Source organism: Arvicanthis niloticus, chromosome 12 (assembly GCF_011762505.2).
Source record: "Arvicanthis niloticus isolate mArvNil1 chromosome 12, mArvNil1.pat.X, whole genome shotgun sequence".
NCBI lineage: Eukaryota > Metazoa > Chordata > Mammalia > Rodentia > Muridae > Arvicanthis > Arvicanthis niloticus.
Genome location: NC_047669.1, coordinates 56,778,994 through 56,800,327, shown reverse-complemented (window position 1 = coordinate 56,800,327; position 21,334 = coordinate 56,778,994). Strand labels below are relative to the sequence as shown.

Here is a 21,334-nt window from a genome sequence, read left to right as displayed (position 1 = left end):
TAACAAAGTAATGGTGGATCAAGATTTTGCATGCGTTGGATGTAAATCTACGTCACTTTTAATGTCAATTTTGAATTTGCACATTAGTTGGCAGATAACATGGTGTCTGGGGAATTCTGTGCATTCCACCTCAAAACCTTGTTGCTTGACTTCTTCTGAAATGCGAGTGATTATGCTGATTATGCATAAAAGAGAAGACTACATTTATTACCACATAGGAAAACCAGCTAATAGCTTACCAACGTCTGATTTATGAAGATAAATTGCACACTGTCAAGTCAATTTCTTTAATATTTCTTTCTTTCAAGCCTTATTGTCTGCTTACAAAATCAGGAACAAAGTTTTCTCTGTCTGTTTCCTACAGAATCTGGAGCAACAATCAGTAAAAATTATGATATAAATGACCTCCCAGGGCCACCATCCAAACCTCAGGTCACCGATGTTACTAAGAACAGTGTCACCTTATCCTGGCAACCAGGTACACCTGGAGTACTTCCAGCAAGCGCGTATATCATTGAGGCTTTCAGGTATGAGGCAATTCCTGTTTCTTTTCTCCATTAGATGTTTGTCGTAGCTACTGGTTCCTCTAATCTCACCTGAGCCATCCTGATGCTTATGTTAAGGACAAGTTCATGTACATTAAGAATATCCACCTAATTTTGGCTATTCAGAATTAGACATAAAACTTTCACTTATAAATTATGTAATAAGATTAAAAATAAAATTCATTGTTTATTGCTATGCTTATAAAGAGGGATTTTGTAACATAAGTACTCCACCTTTTTTCCTATATACATACTGTGACACATTTGCTTTTGCCTATACGCTGTATACTATACTTTATACAAAGTATAATTTAGGATAGTATACTTTCTTATTCCCCATTTTTGTACTTTCTCAAACACCTTCATGTGTTTTAAGTTTTTCATATATACATACATATATGTTTTTCATACACACACACACACACATATATATATATATAAGCACATGCATGTATAGACTCCATACTTGAGTGAGAACACACGTATTATTTTTGTCTCACTTTGAGTAACTTTTTTTAACAAGATACTTTCCACATTCATCTATTTTCTGATGAATTCATAATCTTATTTTTCTTCATAGCTGAGTGAAATGCCATGTATATACGTATCACACTGGGACATTAGACCCAGAAAGGATCCACAATTAGCAGACATAAACACTTATTAAAGATAGTCAGTGTATATTGACACACTAGGTTTGGGAATATTTATTCCTAATAATTAGAGCACATATGTAAAATAATTCTAATATGTCTGTTTCCATGTTCTTGAGGAAATCTATCGGATATTCATGCAAGAAATTGAGAAGCAAGTTAAGAAATCAATTCCATGTGCTTGTAGATGTTGAATGAAAAGATATGTAGTTCAATGTGCTATACGAAAATGCCATCATGAGTCCAGAGGTGTACTTCATAAATCATTGAATTTTATTTCATTCTCGATCTAAACATGACCAGTAACAAATGGGACAATGTATATGCCATAGTTTTACATTCAGTTTCATTGTGTTTTTCTTTGATGCTTCACAGTTTGAAAGGTAACCACTTTGCTCTATCAGTATGAGGACAAATAATCACTTATTCTGTTAAGTTTTCCTACACCAGATTTAAGTTAATGATAGCTACAAATTTTCGAATTTTAAAATAATAATTATACAATAAAATAATTTATATAATAAATAGTAATAATACTCTTTATGCTTGATGTTTAAGCACTTTTGATCCTAAAAATTACAAAATCCTAAAAGTCCCCATTTTAAAATTATTTTTAGCAAATTTGCATTTGACCTTAGATATAGCTTTCTAAAATAGCATCCACTTGTTGCCAGTTTCAGAAGAGTCCACAGACAGAATCTGAGTTACTTCATCATTTAGAGATGAGAGATCACAATACTATGTAGTGTAAATTTTTATTAAAAATGTGACCAAGAGGAAAATATTCATTACATGCTTCCTCTCTTCTTTTACAGATATGTAGTTTTAGAAGGCTCTATTGTAAAATTGCATGCGGAATTGATACAAACGAAAACACACCTTGTTATAGGAAAATGTATTGGAATAAATTACTCTGTAGCCCGTTTATTCTTTCAACAGGTTAATTCTTTGCAAGTTATATACATATGCATTTTTGAGGACCATATATATTGTATAAACTTGATGTTGTGAATTTGGCTCTGTTCCTTTTACAGGTATTCATTTAGTGGGCTGCTGTGCACTTAACAAGGGCTGTCATATTTCCTGGGCTGAGTTTAATTTTGTTGTGCATGGCACTCCGTTTAGGTGGGCTCTGCTTTGTTGTTGAATAAATTGAACTCATCCAAATGTTTCATCATTGGGCTGAACACTTCAAGTGGCGTGTGTGTGTGTTCATCTGTTTAATTTTTCAGCCATTGACTTTTGTCATTGACACTCAACACCATTTGATATTTTATTATTAATATTCGTTAAATCAGTTTCTGTTCTTATTTCAGCCAATCAGTGAGCAATAGCTGGCAGACAGTGGCAAACCATGTTAAGACAACTCTCTATACAGTAAGAGGGCTAAGGCCCAACACAATCTACTTGTTCATGGTCAGAGCGATCAACCCCCAAGGTCTCAGTGATCCAAGCCCTATGTCGGATCCTGTACGAACACAAGGTAATTTTGGCAGCTGTGAAAGATTACTGACTTTAGTAGGGTGTATCATCTTAAACCAAGAGCATTGCATGAGCAAAGCAAATGTGTAAATGCTGACTGTACATGATTTCCTGGATTTTGTCCATGGAAGAAAATATTTTCAGATTGCCTTGCTATATGATGTGTGCTTTCAAAGCTTTAAAGCTAGACATAGGTCAAACAAACAAACAGTTGGGTATTTATGTAGTAAATGAGAATCTCCAAATGAAAAAAAAAATGTTCCCCCTTCTCTATTACACAATAGAAAAAAAAGAATAAACCCTTTAAAAATAGATGCCCAGACAGAATTATTAGAATTATTTTTCTGTTTATGCATTCTATTCCAAAACCCACCCAGGCAGGATGTACAAATACAAAATACACACACACACACACACACACACACACACACACTCTGTCTCTCTCTCTCGGTCTCTCTCTCTCTCTCTCTCTAGAATATTAAAATGACTAATTTCAAAATCGAAATTTTTATCTCCTCCTTTTCTGTAACCTGTGCTTTACTACAGGCAAGGGTGGAGAAGCACTCAGAAGTCATGACACAGAAGTCACTGTTATGCAGGAATTATACAGAATGCTATATTATCCTTTCCTTCCCTACTAGTAATAGAAGGAGTAGTACAATAGAAAATGGGGCCTTCATTGTTTGTTACAATCTACTCCCTACAGGGTTCTTGAGAAAGGGTTAATTATTTCTTATTTGTAAGAGCTTTTGAAAGAGATATAATTCAAGTAGTATTTTTATGCTATGAAAGGCACCATGCAGCCATAAAATATTATTATAATTACAATGTAGTTCAGGGGTAGTGACTAGCATGCCATTATCACAGAGAAGGGTGCGGTAAAGGAATGAAGTCAAATAAAGTCACCACGTGATGGGGACGTGGCTGACATGATGACAGTTGAGGGAGGAGGGGATGGTACTCTGCTTTTGTTCTCTTCGCCATAGTGTGCTTAATTTTCCATGATGATGAAGGGAATGTAGGTAAAGAACCTGTCTCCAGAGGGAGAGAAAGCACAACAAAGACTTTGAAGACCTGAAAGTAGTTACATTTTACCTCATCCCTATGCGACCGCCTTTAATGTGTCTGGATTGAAAGAGTAAAATTAAACGACTGAGTGTGAAATGGAAGAGATATATGATTTTTTTTTAAGTCAAGAAATTTTAGACAGTATATTAGCTATACCTGTGGGGATAGCAGTCAATGTTGTGGGTACAGCTGCAGATCGAGGAAGAGAAAGAGCAAGGTTGGGAGGACCTCCTGTGTGATGCAGTCTTGTATACCTTCATGATCCCGAGTAATTGTGCCAGTCATGAAATCTTGACTCAGAATATAACTCTCAGTGGAAAGGTCAACAAAGATTAATGGATTAATGAATTGTGTGTTTGTGTGAGTATATGTGTATGTAATAGAGAGATATGGAGAGAGTTAGAGAGACAGAGAGACAGAGATCGAGACAGAGACAAAGACCGATCTTATTCCAAATGAGAAACTTCACATATCTGAAGACCTAAATTCTTGTTAACAGATACTTCATAAGAGAATTCACGTGTTGTATATGAATGTCAGATTTATTTGTGATGTTGTCCCACATTCAGTGGTTTGGCAATCTACAAAGCACTCTGTTTCAAAGGACACATTGGCCTTTGAGGTCTGAGGTTTTTTTTTTTTTCTTTTTTTTTTATTGGATATTTTATTTACATTTCAGATGCCACCCCCTTTCCCCATTTCCCCTCCCTAGAAAACCCCTATCACATGCCCCCTTTTCCATTTTGCTTTTATACATTTTTAAAAAAATGTTAATCAAAGGCTTTATAAGTTTGGTAATGCTCAATCAGAAGTGTAACCCAATACCCAACATAGATATATCAACTATCTTTGACTGGTGGAGACACATAAATATCTGCCTCCATGTAACCCACCCTTTCTCTCTCTTTCTCTCTCTCATCACCTAGCTTCTCCTCTCCTTCTTCTTCTCCTCTCAGAGGTCTGAGTTTTCAATTCCTTTAATAACCACTTACTTTGAAAATCATTTATTTCATTAAACCTCCTAAATACTTGTAGGTAAATATCACATTAGGGCATATGTACATCAGCAAAGGTTGATAGTATTCAGATAAAGAACCATAAATCAATTCACATTTTACTTTGTTGTTGACGTCAAGAATGAAAAAAGTAGAAATGAAAGAAAATAACATTATGTGATTTCGAATTATTTACATACATCCTGGTTAAAGTTAGCACAGTCAAGCTACAGCTAAGATACATACCTCTCACTTCTGTAAGAATGTTGCATTACAAACTGAAGAAAGAACAGAAGACATTAATAAAAACATATTTAGAACTGGACATCTTTCTTTAAATCACAGTTTTGATGAAACTTTACCTTGATATGGAAATGTATTGGTTAAAAAGCTCTAATAGCATATGTGTAGCATTGTTACAAAAAAAAAAAAAAAAAAAAGCCCTTTAAGTCTTTAAGTTTTCAATTTAAGTTAGTGATAGTTCTTAGCTTAGAACTTGGAAAATACTTCAGTGCTCATATAGAAGCAATCTTTCTCTTTTTTTATCTTTTTTCTGGATATTTTATTTATTTACAGTAGAGATGCCATCCCCTTTCCCCATTTCCCCTCCCTAGAACCCCCTATTCTATACCCCCTCTTCCTTTATGCTTTCATATCATTTTGATTACATGCATGTATTAAGGTCAGTTCTAGGTTGAGGGTCTAGCAATACAATAGATGCAAATAGTCAAGGAACAAGCAAGACAATAAACACAAATACTCAAAGAAAAAGCAAGGCATTAAACCCAGTTATGTGAACACTCCCTTGATCACTGTTTCTAAAGGCTTATTAGGATGACCAAAATATCTGAGCCTACTTCCCTGTCCTAGCCCAAGGTCATTTTCACGTCTGAAGCCTATTTCCTTGTTCTAGTCTAAAATTTAAAATCCTGTCTGAAATTATTTCTTTGTTCTAGTCTAATATCAGATTCCTGCTTGAAGCCTACTTCCTTGTATTACAAAACCTTGATTCTCTGAAAAAAAAGCTTGAAAGTGCTGGAAAAAGTGAGTTAGGCTTTAAGCAAAAGCAAGAGGGTAACAGGCTTGATTATTGCTTGTATAACAGCTTTAATTCCATTAATTGTTAGCACCACTATCTCTGCAATAGCATTGACACAAGAAGTTAAGACAACTATTTTTGTTAACCATCTAGCAAAAAATGTTACTAATGTATTGAGTATACAAACAATTTATATAGGTATCTGGAACAACAAATGATGCTCTATAACCCATTCAAATTATCTGAAGGAGGTTCAGGGTTCAAGAGTTAGGAGCCATCCCAAGTGTCATGACAAATATTATTGGAGTAGTGTTACTTTTGAAATACACAATGATTGTCATTATAATTAGAAAAAAGTTTAAAGACACCTATAGGATATTTTGCATAATCCTAACACCTCTCTGGGTGTGTTAACTTTGCATAATGACATTATGAATTTAATGAATGCTGCTCTGTTGACCTTTGATGCTGCAGATAATCCTGATAAAATTATCTATTGCTTGAGCTCAGTACTTCCATTTTGAACAAACCTCAGGAATGGCATATATAGCTTGATCAGGCTAGGCCTTCTTGTCCTGGGAATACTTTTATTCCTGCCCATTGTGTTAAAGCTTATCTTTAACAACATCAACATGTTGGCAGCCAAAGTACATGGCTTAAACCTGAAAATGGACCCCCAGACAAAGTTAGTAAATTAACAGGCTGACAAGCCAAGGACAAGTAAGATTCTGCACAGAGCCTTACCAACCTAAGACATAAGTGCATTGCCTTTGATAATGCATATTCCATGATGGGTAATGAAGGCATTCTTGTCAGAGTGACCTAAAACAGGCTCAGTCTTGTTAACAAAATAAAAAATGGGGGACAGTTGGAGAGCCTTTGGGGCTGCTTGGCAAGAAGCTGACATGGGCCAAGGACAAGGAAAGGGGCTGTTTGACAGGAATATAACAGAAACAATCTTTCTAGACAAGAAGTAGGGAACAGTCTCTAGTCTAACTCAGAATATAATGATCCCCTTCTATGTGGGGATGAAGAATTACAAAAATCTTGAATAGAAACTTTGATGAAGATAAATATAACATATTGTGCCAAACCATCATGGAATAAACATACACCTATACACTTATTTTTATATACATAATGTATTTATATTTATATGCCAAGTTGTTTTATATCATTACATATCTTAATCTCTCTGGCAATTAGTTCTACATTGAATTATATCAAATGCACTGGAAGTAACTAATGAATTTTGAAATTAGGACTGTTTTTATTCTCTAACTACAGATATCAGCCCACCAGCACAAGGAGTGGACCACAGACAAGTGCAGAAGGAATTAGGAGATGTCATTGTTCGTCTCCATAATCCAGTTGTCCTAACACCTACAACTGTTCAAGTCACATGGACGGTAAGTTTTCATAGATTATCTTAGGCTTCACGTATAGCAATAAAATCTGTTTGGATTTTTTGTAGGCAAAAAAAGGCAAATAAACCTTAAGCTAAATTTAAAACACTTATCATTTCAATTCAAGGTAATTGATAAAAACAGAGTAAAATTCTCAATAGGTAAAACTGTATGAAGAGTAATAAGTAAAAAGTAACTTATAATAGAAGTACAACCTTCCTGTCCTGACTTCTAAAAGATTTACTGAGCTACATATAACATGCTAAAGTTACAGCATTCAAGTGAATACTTTTAACATGATGAGTGTTCTGAGATGATCACCAAAGTCAAAATGTAGAATGATAAAGTCATCCCAGAATGAAACCCTGTGCCCATTCATAACCAACCATTCTCTCCTGAACCCACCTTCATCCCACATCACCCAATAAATGTCATGTTGCTGTAGATTCATCAGCTGGAGTGTTGCAGTGTAGGGAATCACAGCAATCATTTTTGTATCTGGCTTCACGCATCCAGAAAAATGATTCTGAGTCGCATTCATGTTACAGTAAGTATCAATATATAATCTCTTGCAATGTACACATATAAAATCTACTAGTCTACCTTTTCTATGTGGAGGGCATAATATTTCCACAATTATGTGTAGATAATTTCTACCGTGGACATTTTCCTTTATCTTTGGTATATTCCCAAGAATTTTTACCAACTTGACAAGTAATATTTTATTGAATTTGCTAAATGCTTTTTAAATGTTCATCTATTCTAGTGAGTATAGTCATTAGTATGCTGACTATATTTTCCAATTTCCAAATATTTTCCAATTTCTCTCCTATTCATCAGTACTTAAGATTTTCGATGTTTTAGGTTGTAATCATTCCCGTGATTCATTGTTATGATGCCAATTTTCATTTTTTAATTAGTAGTTAAGATATATTTAACTGTATGTACCTGTAGTCACTGTTTTGGAAGTAGCTAGGAAAAGAAAGTTAGTTCAGATATTTTGATCATCTTGATAAATCCGTAGAAACAGTGATCATGGAAGTGTTCAAAAATTTTTGTTTGTTGCTTTGCTTGTTCTTTGACTATTTGTGTTTATTGCCTTGCTTGTTCCTTGACTATTTGCATCTATTGTATTGCTAGTCCCTCAACCTAGAACTGACCTTAACACCTACATGTAATTAAAATGGTATAAAAAGCATAAAGGAGGAGGGGGGATGGGATGGGATGGGGGATTCTAGGGAGGGGAAATGGGGAAAGAGGATGACATCTGAAATGTAAATAAATAAAATATCCAGTAAAAAAAAAGTTATGTAAAAAAATGAAAAAGAAAAATTATGATTTTACGGTGGTGGTGTTGTGGTTCAGGAGCAGAAACACTTAGAGACCCTTGCTTAGGGCCAAGAGTACTTTATCAAAACCAATTTTAGAACCCCACTAATACAAATATATGGCATTTAGCAACTGGCTCACCAAGGTAAACTTTGGATTTCCTATTTAGGTAGAGGCTTTTATTCTCGTGTATTTTTAGAAATGAAGCTGTAGGCAGTGAACACAATTTTTTATAGTTCAATGAAAACATTGATTTGAAAGCTCCCTATCCCTTCTTTTTTAGTATGTCTTAAAAAAAAAAATGCCCTGTGAATGCTTTTTTAAATGCCTTAAATGTTCATCCCCACAAGTATCATGGCTGCTATATATTTTACCTAGACATTTAAACCCCCAATAATCTGTGACTATTCATTGATTAGAGTAAATACTAAAAGAACAACCATCTTCTAATCTGATTACTAATAAAATTAGTAACCAACATGAGACATAACTTGGGAGACATAAGTTGTCAGGATGAGCTAGCCTGGGGAGGTGTAGAGCCTCTCCTTGTTCAGTGTTCTTCAGGCTTTAAGGTCAAATTTCAGCAAATTCCTCTTTGCTTTCACCTGTAATAACATTTCCTCCCCCTAAGCAGTGCCTCCCAACTGCACAAAATTAAGTTAAACTCTTGTTATTAAGTAGACCATTACTATCCACTGGTTGATGGCAGTGCTCACTGGAGTGAGCAAGCAATGCTGTGTAGTAAACATTAGCTTCATAAAGTACCTAAAACACTTAATTAATGAAATCCAAACATGGATAAAACCAATTTGCCCTGATTTACAGACTCCCTTCATCTCCAAACAGCTGCTTAATGTTCTTCTTAAAAACACAGCTTGCCTCTTTCAGTATTAACAAGCTATTATTGTGAGTTATGCCTTTCTTTTGGTATATAAATTCACTTAAAGGGAACTCAGACAAGTTTATAAAATGTAAGTTTAATGTTGTTTTAACATATGTGGCAAGGATTTTTTTTTTTAACTCTGCCAGTTTTGATGAAATGCCATTCTCTTTGTTTCTCATGAATTTAGTTTTTGTTCTTTGGTTGCCTAATTGTATGTCAGAGCAAATTCTGCTTTTCAAAAATCACATCAGTTTGTTACAATCACAAATTGGTGGCATGACTGAGCATTCTAAGATTGTACATGAACCTCCTTGTTAGAGCTTAATTTTTATTGATACAGCCTCATAATGTATGCCTCTAATTCTTGAGAATCTTTGTGGGTTAAAATCTGTCAACTGGAAAAGAAATTTCTATTTTTTTTGAGACTTATCTATCGACCTACAAGATTTGCTTGTAAGACACACATGCATATTCAAGAATGCTTCTAGCAGGGGGATTCTATAGAGGAGAAAAACATTCCTTTGTTCTATTCATTTTAATTGAAGTTTTGCAGGCTTTTTTTTTTTTCATTTCTTCATGAAAATACTAATGCAATCTATTATTCATCAATTGGAAGCTTTCTCTCAAAAAGATGCAATACTACAACCGAACAAGTAAGATTACAGGTTACTTTATAAAAGAAAAGCCTTTTGTTTATAGCATGCAGATAATTGAATTCTTTAAGCCCTAGTTAAAAACTCATTTTCTTTATTTATTTTTCCACAACTGCATTGAAATGAGGTCATTTCATTTATTTTTCACTAAATTTTACACTTTGACAGTGAAATGTCTGGCTTCAAGCATCTCAGCATTTGGCTACTGAGCTATAGTATGGGATATTGATTGGAGAAGCAGCTATGGGAGCTCATGTTCATATCATGCATTGACAAAGCAAAGCAAACCAGTAAAATGATTTGACGTTCTTTTTGTGATTAACGCTAAAACCTAAAGCCACTTCTTTCTGTAACAGAAGCAACCATAAAATCTCTTAAAAAGAGCAGCAGTAGAGACAGATTCTTCAAACCCTGTGCAAGCCCAAGTCAAAACAAATATCAGCTTAGCGGCAGAACTGGGCACACAATCCTACCCCAAACTGTGGAGTTCTTGGTAATTTCTAGCAGCTGAAAAAGAAAGGGTTATTAAAATGAGTGGATGTAGCCATTGATAAGTTTACCAATCTCCAGTAAAAGACCAGATATCCAGGAATATTTGGGCAGTACAAACATGTTTTTTAGAAGGATAATTTTTTTACAAAAAGTTCATACATAGTGTTGGATGAGAAGGGAAGCAATGGGAATCTAGAAAGTTTTGGGGGAGCAGCTAATATCATCAAAACACATTGTATGAAGCTTTCAAAGAACTAATAACATTTTGAAAAATATGTCTTTAAAAAAACAAACAAAACAAACAAACAAAATGTAGATAAAGGCAATGGGGTTTTAAAGAGAGTGAGGAGGACGGCCAGCACATGTTTGTCCTGGCACTATTCTCAGGACTACTCAGCATCTTTCAGTGAGCTTTGCTAAAGACGCTGTGCTGGCTGGCCAGTAGGCCATGGTCTCACCTCCTCCTCCTCCGTGCAGGTACCTATCCTCACAACTAGGCTTTTGTTGTTGTTTCAATGTAGGTTCTACACTTGCAGTCTGGTTTTTAAGTTTTCAAGGGTAGCAGCTTTCCAACTGAGCTGTCTCCCAGGCATCAAAAAGTGAAAAGAACATCTTAATCATCTCTCAAACTCAAAAGCTCAGACTTCTAGTTAAAAGTAATCGCTACTATGTAACATAGGGAAAGCCGTGGAAATTGTCAAAACATACAGAATGGTGATATTAGAGGGGAGAACTTGTTAAAATGATGTGCTTTGAATTGAACGTTGTTGAGAGCTAAGGACTTTCACACTCTTTAAAACATGACGGGGCTTCGCAGCTGTGGTCCTGCCTATGGCTTAGTCAGACACAGGGCAGTAAGCATTCCTACTTCATTCAGATCACAGAAGTTGTGACTTCAGGGAGATTGTCTGTATTCTAATCTAACTTCCTTCCTCCTCTAGACTTCTAAGTCCCAGTACATCACAGTTGCAGTATTCAACAAAGTTCTTGGCACCTATCTGTAAGAAAAACAGCAAAAGCTTCTGAGTGAGAAGATAGTAATGAATTGATGTAACCAAATGGCATATTCCATATATTACCAGGAACATAGGAATTGCTCAATGCAGGAGAACAGAAAACAAACACAAAACAGAATTCCAGTTTAGACATTGTGAGGTATTTTGAGACGAGGACGTAATTGGCCTACTCATCGTTTTGAAAGATTTTAAAATAACAATTTGCACATGCAATTGCAAGAAGAACGTTATTAGAAGCAAGGAGATGAATGAGAAGACCTTGTTGTCACTAAGATGGCCATGAGGAGGTCAGAAAGGGGCAATGTTCTCAGCAATGTCTTCCTTGTTTCTTTGAACTATACTATGCCGTTTTGCAGGTGGACCGACAACCCCAGTTTATTCAGGGCTACAGAGTGATGTACCGTCAGACTTCTGGGATACAAGCCTCAACTGTGTGGCAGAATCTAGACGCCAAAGTCCCGACTGAGAGGAGTGCTGTCCTTGTGAATCTGAAAAAGGGAGTGACTTATGAAATTAAAGTCAGGCCGTATTTTAATGAGTTCCAAGGAATGGACAGTGAATCGAAAACAGTTCGTACTACTGAGGAGGGTCAGTAATGGTCTTCAGTTAAAAGAAACATGTATTTAAGTCTGCTTCGCTTTTACTTCTTGCTTATATTAATAGAACGACCATAAAAGGATCATATATGAGTGAATCCGGGAGTGTAATTTTCTTCTAATACTGTCAGGAAAAAAATGAAGTAAAATGGTGGGAACGTGTGTGTTTGTGTGTGTGTGTGTGTCTACTTGTATTTGATTGTGTGTGTGAATGAGTGTGTATGAGAGTGTGAGAGCATGTGAGTGTGTGTGTGTGTGTCTGAGTGTGTGAGTGTGTGTGTCTGAGTGTGTGAGTGTGTGATAGTATGTGTGAGTGTCTGTGTGAGTGTGAGGATGTGTGAGTGTGTGTGTGTCTGAGTGTGTGTGTGTGAGAGAGTGAGTATGTGTGAGTGTCTGTGTGAGTGTGAGGATGTGTGAGTGTGTGTGTCTGAGTGTGTGAGTGTGTGTGAGAGTATGTGTGTCTGTGTGAGGGTGACGATGTGTGAGTGTGTGTGTATGAGAGTGTGTGAGTGTGTGTATATGAGTGTGTGTATGAGAGAGTGCGTGTGTATATGAGTGTGTGTATGAATGTGTGTGAGCATGTGGCAGTGTGAATATGTGTGAGGTATGTGTGTGTGTGAGAATGTGTGAGGGTGTGTGTGAATGTGTGTGTGTGTGTGTGTGTGAGTGTGTGTGTGTGTTTGTGTGTGTGTGTGGGTGTGGGTGGGTGGGTGGTTAGAGCATATATCTCACAAAAAGACCAAAATGAAAAACAAAAGAAAAAATAATGTTAATCTTTTCTTAAAACTTGGTCCCACACCTTCAGCTTTAGGACGTTTGAATCTGATCATGATATACTCCTATGTTTTTATGAGGACCTCACTCATTTGGCTTCAGAAGACATTGTGTAAGACATTCACAAAACAGTCTTATGGTGACCACTGTTTGGGGCTATAGTGAAGCCTGGCAAGTCTCACTCTATTTTCTTCTAGGCAAAGTTAGTGTAAGCCAACATCTCTTCTTTGCAAGCCTTTTCAGCACTTGCTGTAGCCATCTTCCTAGAAGACTTCCATTTCTCTGCCCCATATTTGGAACAGATTTACCATAGATACTATGATGTCAACTCATAGTGACATTTTAGCCAGGCTTTTTACTTTTAGTAAATGAGAGGCTTTCAATGCATGTTGCCCTCAGAGTAAAAACAGCAAGAACGCAACTGTACTGCCCATGTTTACACTTCCTATAAGAGTTTTGACCCTAAAAACATTTTGTGTGAAATGACACAAGAAACAGCTTTTGTGAACAAGCTACAAATACCAACATGCTGATGTCCATGCACAATAAAAATATTAACTTTATGTTGATTTGCAGTGAGATACACCAATGTAGACAGAAGTGAATACATTTGAAAACATACTACTTTTAAGATATATAAAAACAAAAAGTACTAACATTTCCAATAATCTCTATGCTCTATTAAACTTCACCTACACTGCAAATTTGTTCCACCAGGTGAATAATTATAAGTTAAGACAATTTTAAGCTTTGTTCCAAAAACCATTTTTGCTGCAGTAGACTTTTTTGTGGAACAGACATTTTTCTGTATTTGGTCCACATTTCTGTGGCCTGATAAATGTAACAAATGGACTCAGCTGGACTGAGTCTGAGAGCAATGAACAGTGATTCACGTTCTTTCAGATCTGGAGAAAGAAACTGAGTACTGGAATAATTGACCTGTCAGGGAGCAGGCTCGGAGTTCTCCTGCTTAGCCAACAAGGAGAAGGGAAGCCTGACTACCAAGTGTTAGCTTTCATTGCAGTCTACTACTTAATAACTGCAAAGCTGGTAGACAAGTGGTCAGATTTATGTCAGTGCTGCTTTTTGGAGAGGCACTGTCATGTAAAGGGACAGGAAGGAGCAAATTGCATTAGCAGCTGTCGCTCTTTGTCTTATATCTCAGTCCAACTGTCATATCAATGAAATATACTGTGATTAATTTACCAAACATGGGACATCTCCTTAGCCAGCTTTGAAATGTATTTGAGGATATTTGTAAGGAGTGTAAATTGTAAAGTTATTAAGACATTGATTTTTTTTTAAAGAAAGCATTTAGTGATCCACAATTCTTTGTTTTAACTCTCTAAACAAATTTTTAGTGGTATTTCAATGTTCCAATATTTCTAATATTTAGTTAGAGGTTCACTGACAATGGCTGAGTTCTGTAAAATTAGTTAGTGTTTCCTAGCTCTGGGAATCCCTAAAAGGGGCACCTTGCAATCTAAATTCAAAAACTGCTCCTCACTCTACATTTCTCAGCATGGTTGTAATTAGTTATAGGAGAAACTATAAAGAAAGAGAATGGCTGTTGGAAATCAAAAAAATCCCCCTTTCACATCTGACCAACATGAGCCTGTTTCCATTTTATTAGCAAAGTCCCTTACCCAGCCACATAAAACATGTTTTAAATCTTAAATTATAAGCCAGTTTTTAATAGTCAATTATTTTTCTCAGTATAGAAAGAAAAGCATTGTATTATTTTTTTAGTGAGATTTATAATTTTATTTCTGATTTACTTAGTAAACATTATCTCAAACAATACAAAAAGAGCCAGGCTCTAGATACAATTCTTTTTTACATTTTGAGGTAAATCATCTGAGAATATTTTTGATTCAAGTATTTTTATATATTCGTCTAGAAATGCAGTTGTTAGAAAATTTTAAAGATAAAACAAATAACTTCTAGATTCCAACATTCTGGGCTTAATTTCTGACTTCTTGTTTGACCTCAGTAAGTATATTACAGTATTTATAGTCAAAACTGAGATGGGTATGTTTTCCACCTCCTAAAGTCATCACAAAGATTTAAAACTAGCAACACACTGACCCACACAAAAGAACAGCCAAGAATGCAATCTGTTTAGTTTGTTATTGAGTATGTAATACTCCTGCTCACTGCATCCATGTTAAAATATGCACTGAACTTAAAGATTGTTTTTAAACAAGTTGTCGCTTGTTAAAAGCTATGAGCATATGCTGAACAATTGGAAAACAGAATCTTAAAAGTCTTGCCTTTATTTTCCTGTTCTGTAAGCACGTGCATACCAGAAATTACTGTTTACAATCTATCTCTTTTCTCTGCAGCCCCAAGTGCCCCTCCCCAGTCTGTCACTGTGCTGACAGTTGGAAGCCACAACAGCACAAGCATTAGTGTTTCCTGGGATCCTCCACCAGCTGACCATCAGAATGGAATTATTCAGGAATATAAGGTAAGCCATACCAACAAAGGGATGCCTATAGGAAGCTTTCTCAAGAGATCTTAGGACCATTGCAGCACAACCTGTTCCTAAGGCCTTAAAAGCGAAGTGTCAGCTTTGGTTGTATTACAGGCGAGAGCAAGAAGGCATAGGGAATGAGAAGCCAATATCAAGGTCAGAGACATACAACTCATTTGGAGAATTGAGAGTGGAGTAGGTTCTAGTATAATAGGATTGGGAATGATAGAAGGAGTGACTCGAAGAAGTAAAGATCTTACTAAACCCAAGTTTGCCTGTAATATCAAAGAGACATAATTGAGTGTCAGGAATGTAAAACTGGGTTGGGAGTGAACAGGACTGCCAGGTCAACTTGCATTGTGTTTTCCCTTGGAAAAAAAAAGTACGGCCATTGAAACAAGATCTTAGTAGGACAGCAAAAAATAATTGTCTCATTTTTTGCACTTATGAAATGATTCATGTAAAAGAAAAATAATCCCTATTGTTTCATTATTACCGTTGATGTTTAAGATGCAAACTGTGCCGACCTTTTTATAATGCGATTTTGCTAAATCAAGATGTCGTTACATATTAAACTTTGAAAAAAATCAATCCAATAGTTTTTTGATATTTTTATATGTTTTTATATATCTCCAGAATTTGGAAAACAACATGATAGGTAGAGCCAGTACCATTAACTACAGATCCCATCTCACTTCAGAAATTCATTGCTGATGTGGAAATATAGGCTGAATAATTTTATCCAAAACAGTGCATGTTGAATTTTATTCCTAAAGGCTAATTAAATATTGTTCCTTAAGCTCTCCATCATATTTTTGGCAAACATGCTTAAAGAGGATATATATCCTTATGGTAACATAAGAAAATTAATGTTAAAGTCTTACAATGTGATAGTAATGTGTACCTACCTTTCATTAACATCAAAATGCACAATCACCAAATTTATATTGGATTATGTATAAAAGAAATTTTGATAAATCCAGCAGAGAAATCTAGGAGATTTTATCTATACAAATGTCAAATTTGAAATCACCCATTGTTATCCTGATGTGTCAAAAGGAGTCACTGTGCCTTCTGATTTGTTCAGTGTAAACTCACATGAGAGTGGTGATATACAAGAATGTGACAGTTTCAGCTTGTCATATTGTTATTCCTTCAAACATACCTAAATATACATAATGTGCATAGGATGGCTATGAGTCACTTACAAACTCCTTTATAAGACTATACAATAGATTAGTCACTGTGAACAAACATGTATTTGATTATATTAGCCAAATTCTCAGAAAGAAAATTTCAAGCTGTCTCTTTTTGCTTTCTCCTTCGTACAGATTTGGTGTCTGGGAAATGAAACTCGATTCCATATCAATAAAACGGTGGATGCAGCCATTCGATCTGTAGTAATAGGTGGTTTGTTCCCTGGAATTCAGTACCGGGTGGAAGTGGCAGCTAGTACAGGTGCAGGGGTTGGAGTAAAAAGTGAACCACAGCCAATAATTATTGGTGAGTATCGATTCATAGAGGCTGAACTTTGCATCTATCCCTGGACAATAAGACAGACAGTGGTTCTGAGTATTCATCTTGATCACAGTCAGGTAGGTATTTGTGAGAGTTGTTTGTCAGCTATATAGGCAAGTAGATTAATTGGCATGAGTCCATACACATAATTCACACAAACAAATGTTTGCATACAATGTGTCCTATAATCCTATAGCTACCACCATAGAGTTTTATTATTAAAGATTTGCTAAAAAGGTTACTTGTATTTAATAGATCCACTAGTAATTCTGGTTCAATGGAAATATAGAAAAACAAGGCAATTACTGGAGAGTGTATTTGGATTGAAAGCTGTATAATTCCTCTACTCCACTATATGTCAAAATGAGAAGCTGCCAAAAAACTTGGTAATGCAAATATACATATGAAAGAAAAACTTTATGCTATTTCTATTCAAGCTGTTGAATGAAACCTTTCCCCATCATGCAAGGTGATATTTATCTGTTCTTAATAAGAGTATGAATGAGTTTATCTAGAACATGACAATCTGTGCCTATCCTTTAACTCAAGCAATGTTCTGAGATTCTTTCATGTACTTTTCAGTTTTAATACATGTTTACTGAATTGTGTTGATTCTTATGAATATGCTCTATTTTTTAATCTAAATTTTTGTTTACAAAATGTGCATTCTTGTGTGAGCCTTTGTAAGAACACATATCTTTATTCCTTGGAAGAAATCCTCGGATGTAGCTTTAACAGATAATAGGATTACATATTGCTAATGTTTCTTAAAATTTCTAAACAATTTGAAAATTGTAAAATTTGAAATTCCCAGAAGCCAGAAAAAGGACTTTTAGTTTTTCTGCATTATCACTGAAATTTGGTATTGTGATTTTATAACAGGAGGCATTCCAGTGGATGTAAAGTGTGCATTTCTATGATTTTAGCTTCAAATTAATTCCATGCTAATGATGTGTAACAACTTTACCTATGCTAACTTCTTCTTTTGAATATTCGATGAAGTTCTTGGTCATTTCAATCACACACATACACACACACATACATTCAGAGACAGAGAGAGACACACACACAGAAGGAGAAAGAGAGAGAGAGAGAGAGAGAGAGAGAGAGAGAGAGAATTTTTTCTAGTTAATGAGTTCTCTATTTATTTTAATAGTGTCTTTTGATACGTGTTGAATTTTAATGAAGTGCAATTTAGCAATTTTATCTTTTGTATATATTGTTGTCAGAGAAATAGTGTTATATCTCTACACAGGACCCTTTAATTTTATTCTGGAAGCTTTATAATTAGCTTTTATAGCTAGGATGATAATTGATCTTCAGGTAATTGCATGACGTTGAAAGGCTTACATATTCTATAAATTTATTAAATGGAATGGACAGAAACTTTTGACCAATCCCTTAATGAAGTAAATGTACGTGAATCCCTTTCAGGGCTCATAGCATTTGTATTTATGCCAACCCACACTGTTTACATTGCTCTAGTAAATGCTCTTTAAAATTGGGTAATGTGGAAATGCCATCATTTTCTTCTATAAAGTTTTTCTGTGGCCAGGATAGGCCTTTTCACTTTCTACATACTTTTCCAATCAGATTGCCAGTTTCTACAAAGGCGTCAGGGAATTGCAATCAAAAATGCACTGAATGTATTTGTCAAATTGAGTAGATGTAGCAGTGAGTGCTTCCCAGGAGCATAATACATGCTTTCATTGCAGAAGTCATATTTACCACTGTATTTTGTAGTTTTCAGTGTGTGATCTTTAATATACTTTGCTGATATATTTCATGAGTTCTTGATATGTGATTTACACTGTGTCAGATGGTTTGAAGACTACTCTTCTAGTTTTTATGTTATATGTGAACTTCATTTTAAAATTTCTTTCCCCACTTTTGTTGTCATTGGCATGCTAAATTTCATTAAATAGCTTACAGGGGCAAATCATATTTGTATTCCTGAGAATGAATTCTACCTGCTCGTTATTATACTCCTCGTGTCTGTTGCTAAATCTAGTTTAAAGAATTGTGTATTAAATTAAATTAAATTAAATGTTTAAATTTAATTGTTGTAAAGAATTGTGAATTTGTGTTCATGAAGGATACTGATTGGTGATTCTTTTCATTCTTGCATCTCATTCATCTTTTAATATCTCAATCAGGATTTTTAATGAGACTGAATATCCTTAGTAGGTGGGAAGTCTTCCTCTCTCCTATGTTCTTCAGAAGTTTTGATACAACTGATGTTGTCTCTTCCTTAATATTTATTAACTTGGTGATAGTAACTATACCAGAGGAATTCTGGATATTTTAATATGATCTTAGTTAATGGTGATGTATACATATGAAAAATATATATGCATACATATATACACATAGATACACATAGATATATATATATATATACATGTAATTGTCTTCAACAAATATAAAGCAAAAATATTTACCAATGAATCTAGAAATATATCATAATTATGGATTTGTACATCTTCTTTTAATTCTAGAGCTCATTACTTTTAATTTATCATCCTTTTTTTCTTACATGTACATGCATGCATGCTTGCATGTGTGTGTACAGGTGTATGTTGAAACCTATGACTGATGTCAGATATTCTCATTCTTCTGTCTTACTCTCTGAAGCATCATCTCTCAGTCATATCCAGAGTTTGCCTATATAATAAGGCTATCTCTCGGGATACCCTGGCTGTACCTCCTTTGTGCTTGACTTAGGGATGAGTTTTCATGACCACCCAACATTTATATTGGTTCTTGCCATCTGAACTCAGTCTTCTTGCTTGTGAACAAGATCTATAACTGAGGAATCATTTCTCAAACTCTCTGGGTATGAGAAGCCATTTCTCCAGCCCTCACTCTGTAAGGAGTTATCTCTCTAGCCCTCATTCTGAATCTTTTGGTTATTTGCTACAAAGTGTTTGTATGTCAGGACTTATGTTATAATGAGCTTATTTCAAGGATATCACCAGATGCTTATATTTGATTCACTATGACAATTCTTGCTCTGAAATGTATTCTGTCTGAAATACTAGTATTAGGTCATCTCTTTAAATAGTTGCATTAATTTTAACCTTTTATGTTAAGTTCTGTCTGTCTGTATTGATTGTATATTCTTTTAAATAAGAATTTAAAACTCATTGCATTTAAACCTATGTTACAGGAAGGCAGGATAGCTCAGAAGATTGACATGTTTAGCCAAACCTGAAAAGTTGAGTTTGATTTCTTAAACTCACAGAGTAGGAAGAGAGAACCACCTCCTGCAAGCTATTCTCTAACTTCCATACATGTGCATGACATGAGTGTGCCCCATCCTCAAACTAGATAAAATATATAAACATAAATGTAATAAAAATAATTTCTAAAACGTGTATTGTTGAAAAATCTACTTATCTTTTCCCCCTTAATTTGTTATTTTGCCTAAATTTTTATCTGCTTGTCTATCTTTGTGTGGCTATTATGTCTTATTAGATGTTAGGCTTTGCAGATGACATATTTTGAAGGTTTATGATCAAAGAAAGAGTGTTGGTGTTTGTCCTATAAAGCATTATTCTTCCTAGATTTTTATCTTGAATTTGCCAGGTCTTAGTCCTTTTCATAGTATTTGTGTAGGAGTTTTTACTTTTTGTCCTTTTTCTTGGACTAACACCTCAGTTTGATGTTCAATTTAAGGTAGGACCATTTGGGAATTTTAATAAAAAATATTAGTATATCTGTGTGGTGCTCCTAGCTGAATGGAATTCAAATATCAAGAATTCACTTCTCTGAGCTGGATATTAGCTGGACAGCCTCCCTTATCTTTTGTCGTTTGTCTTTTGCTTTGTACCAGATCTTTATTGTCTTCCTCAGTGCAAGGTTCAGTTCTCATCAAAGGATATCATGGGGATTGCTTGAAGATTAGTGAACATCGCTCTCAAATGGTTCCTTTTTACATATAGGCTTCCTTTAAATTCGCTATCATTCTAGCATTTTAAGCTGTGAATTCAGACATGTCATATAAATGACATAGTGTTTTATCACCGTGGCAACCAGATTGCTTACAATGTAGGGCCTGAAGATGTCATTAAGGGAACCAAAAGCTCATCCGTGAAGATTTCTTCGATACAACTCTAGTCTTTAAACTCTTTCAATTCCCTTCAGTCTTATTGACATCATATAGACAATACATTAAAAAAAAAAAAAACAGAGTATGCATTCATTAAGAGTTCATAAAATATTCATTGATTTCCTGATATTGGGAAATGTTATTAGGACAGGATATCATCGATTTTTGAGTGATCATTTCTTCTCCTGAAGAGAGATATACTTTGTATTTAGTCATAATGTTAAATGTTTTAGACTTCACAACTTTTCTTTGTTTGCTAAATGGATGGCATTGAGGCAAAAAGTTAAAGTATTACCTT

At 35.0% G+C, this 21,334-nt stretch overlaps 1 protein-coding gene across 17 annotated transcripts in view; it reads left to right on the top strand.

Annotated features, from left to right (window-relative positions):
* The window catches only part of Robo2 (roundabout guidance receptor 2), a 1,463,572-nt gene that overhangs the window by 1,381,222 nt on the left and 61,016 nt on the right, over nucleotides 1-21,334 (top strand). For all 17 annotated transcript variants that reach the window (XM_076943086.1, XM_076943085.1, XM_076943080.1 and 14 more), the window contains 6 exons: nucleotides 365-527; nucleotides 2,515-2,681; nucleotides 7,070-7,191; nucleotides 11,918-12,149; nucleotides 15,277-15,401; nucleotides 16,739-16,910. In XM_076943086.1, the coding sequence (XP_076799201.1) occupies nucleotides 365-527; nucleotides 2,515-2,681; nucleotides 7,070-7,191; nucleotides 11,918-12,149; nucleotides 15,277-15,401; nucleotides 16,739-16,910 (981 nt within the window). The remainder of the gene's footprint in view (nucleotides 1-364; nucleotides 528-2,514; nucleotides 2,682-7,069; nucleotides 7,192-11,917; nucleotides 12,150-15,276; nucleotides 15,402-16,738; nucleotides 16,911-21,334) is intronic.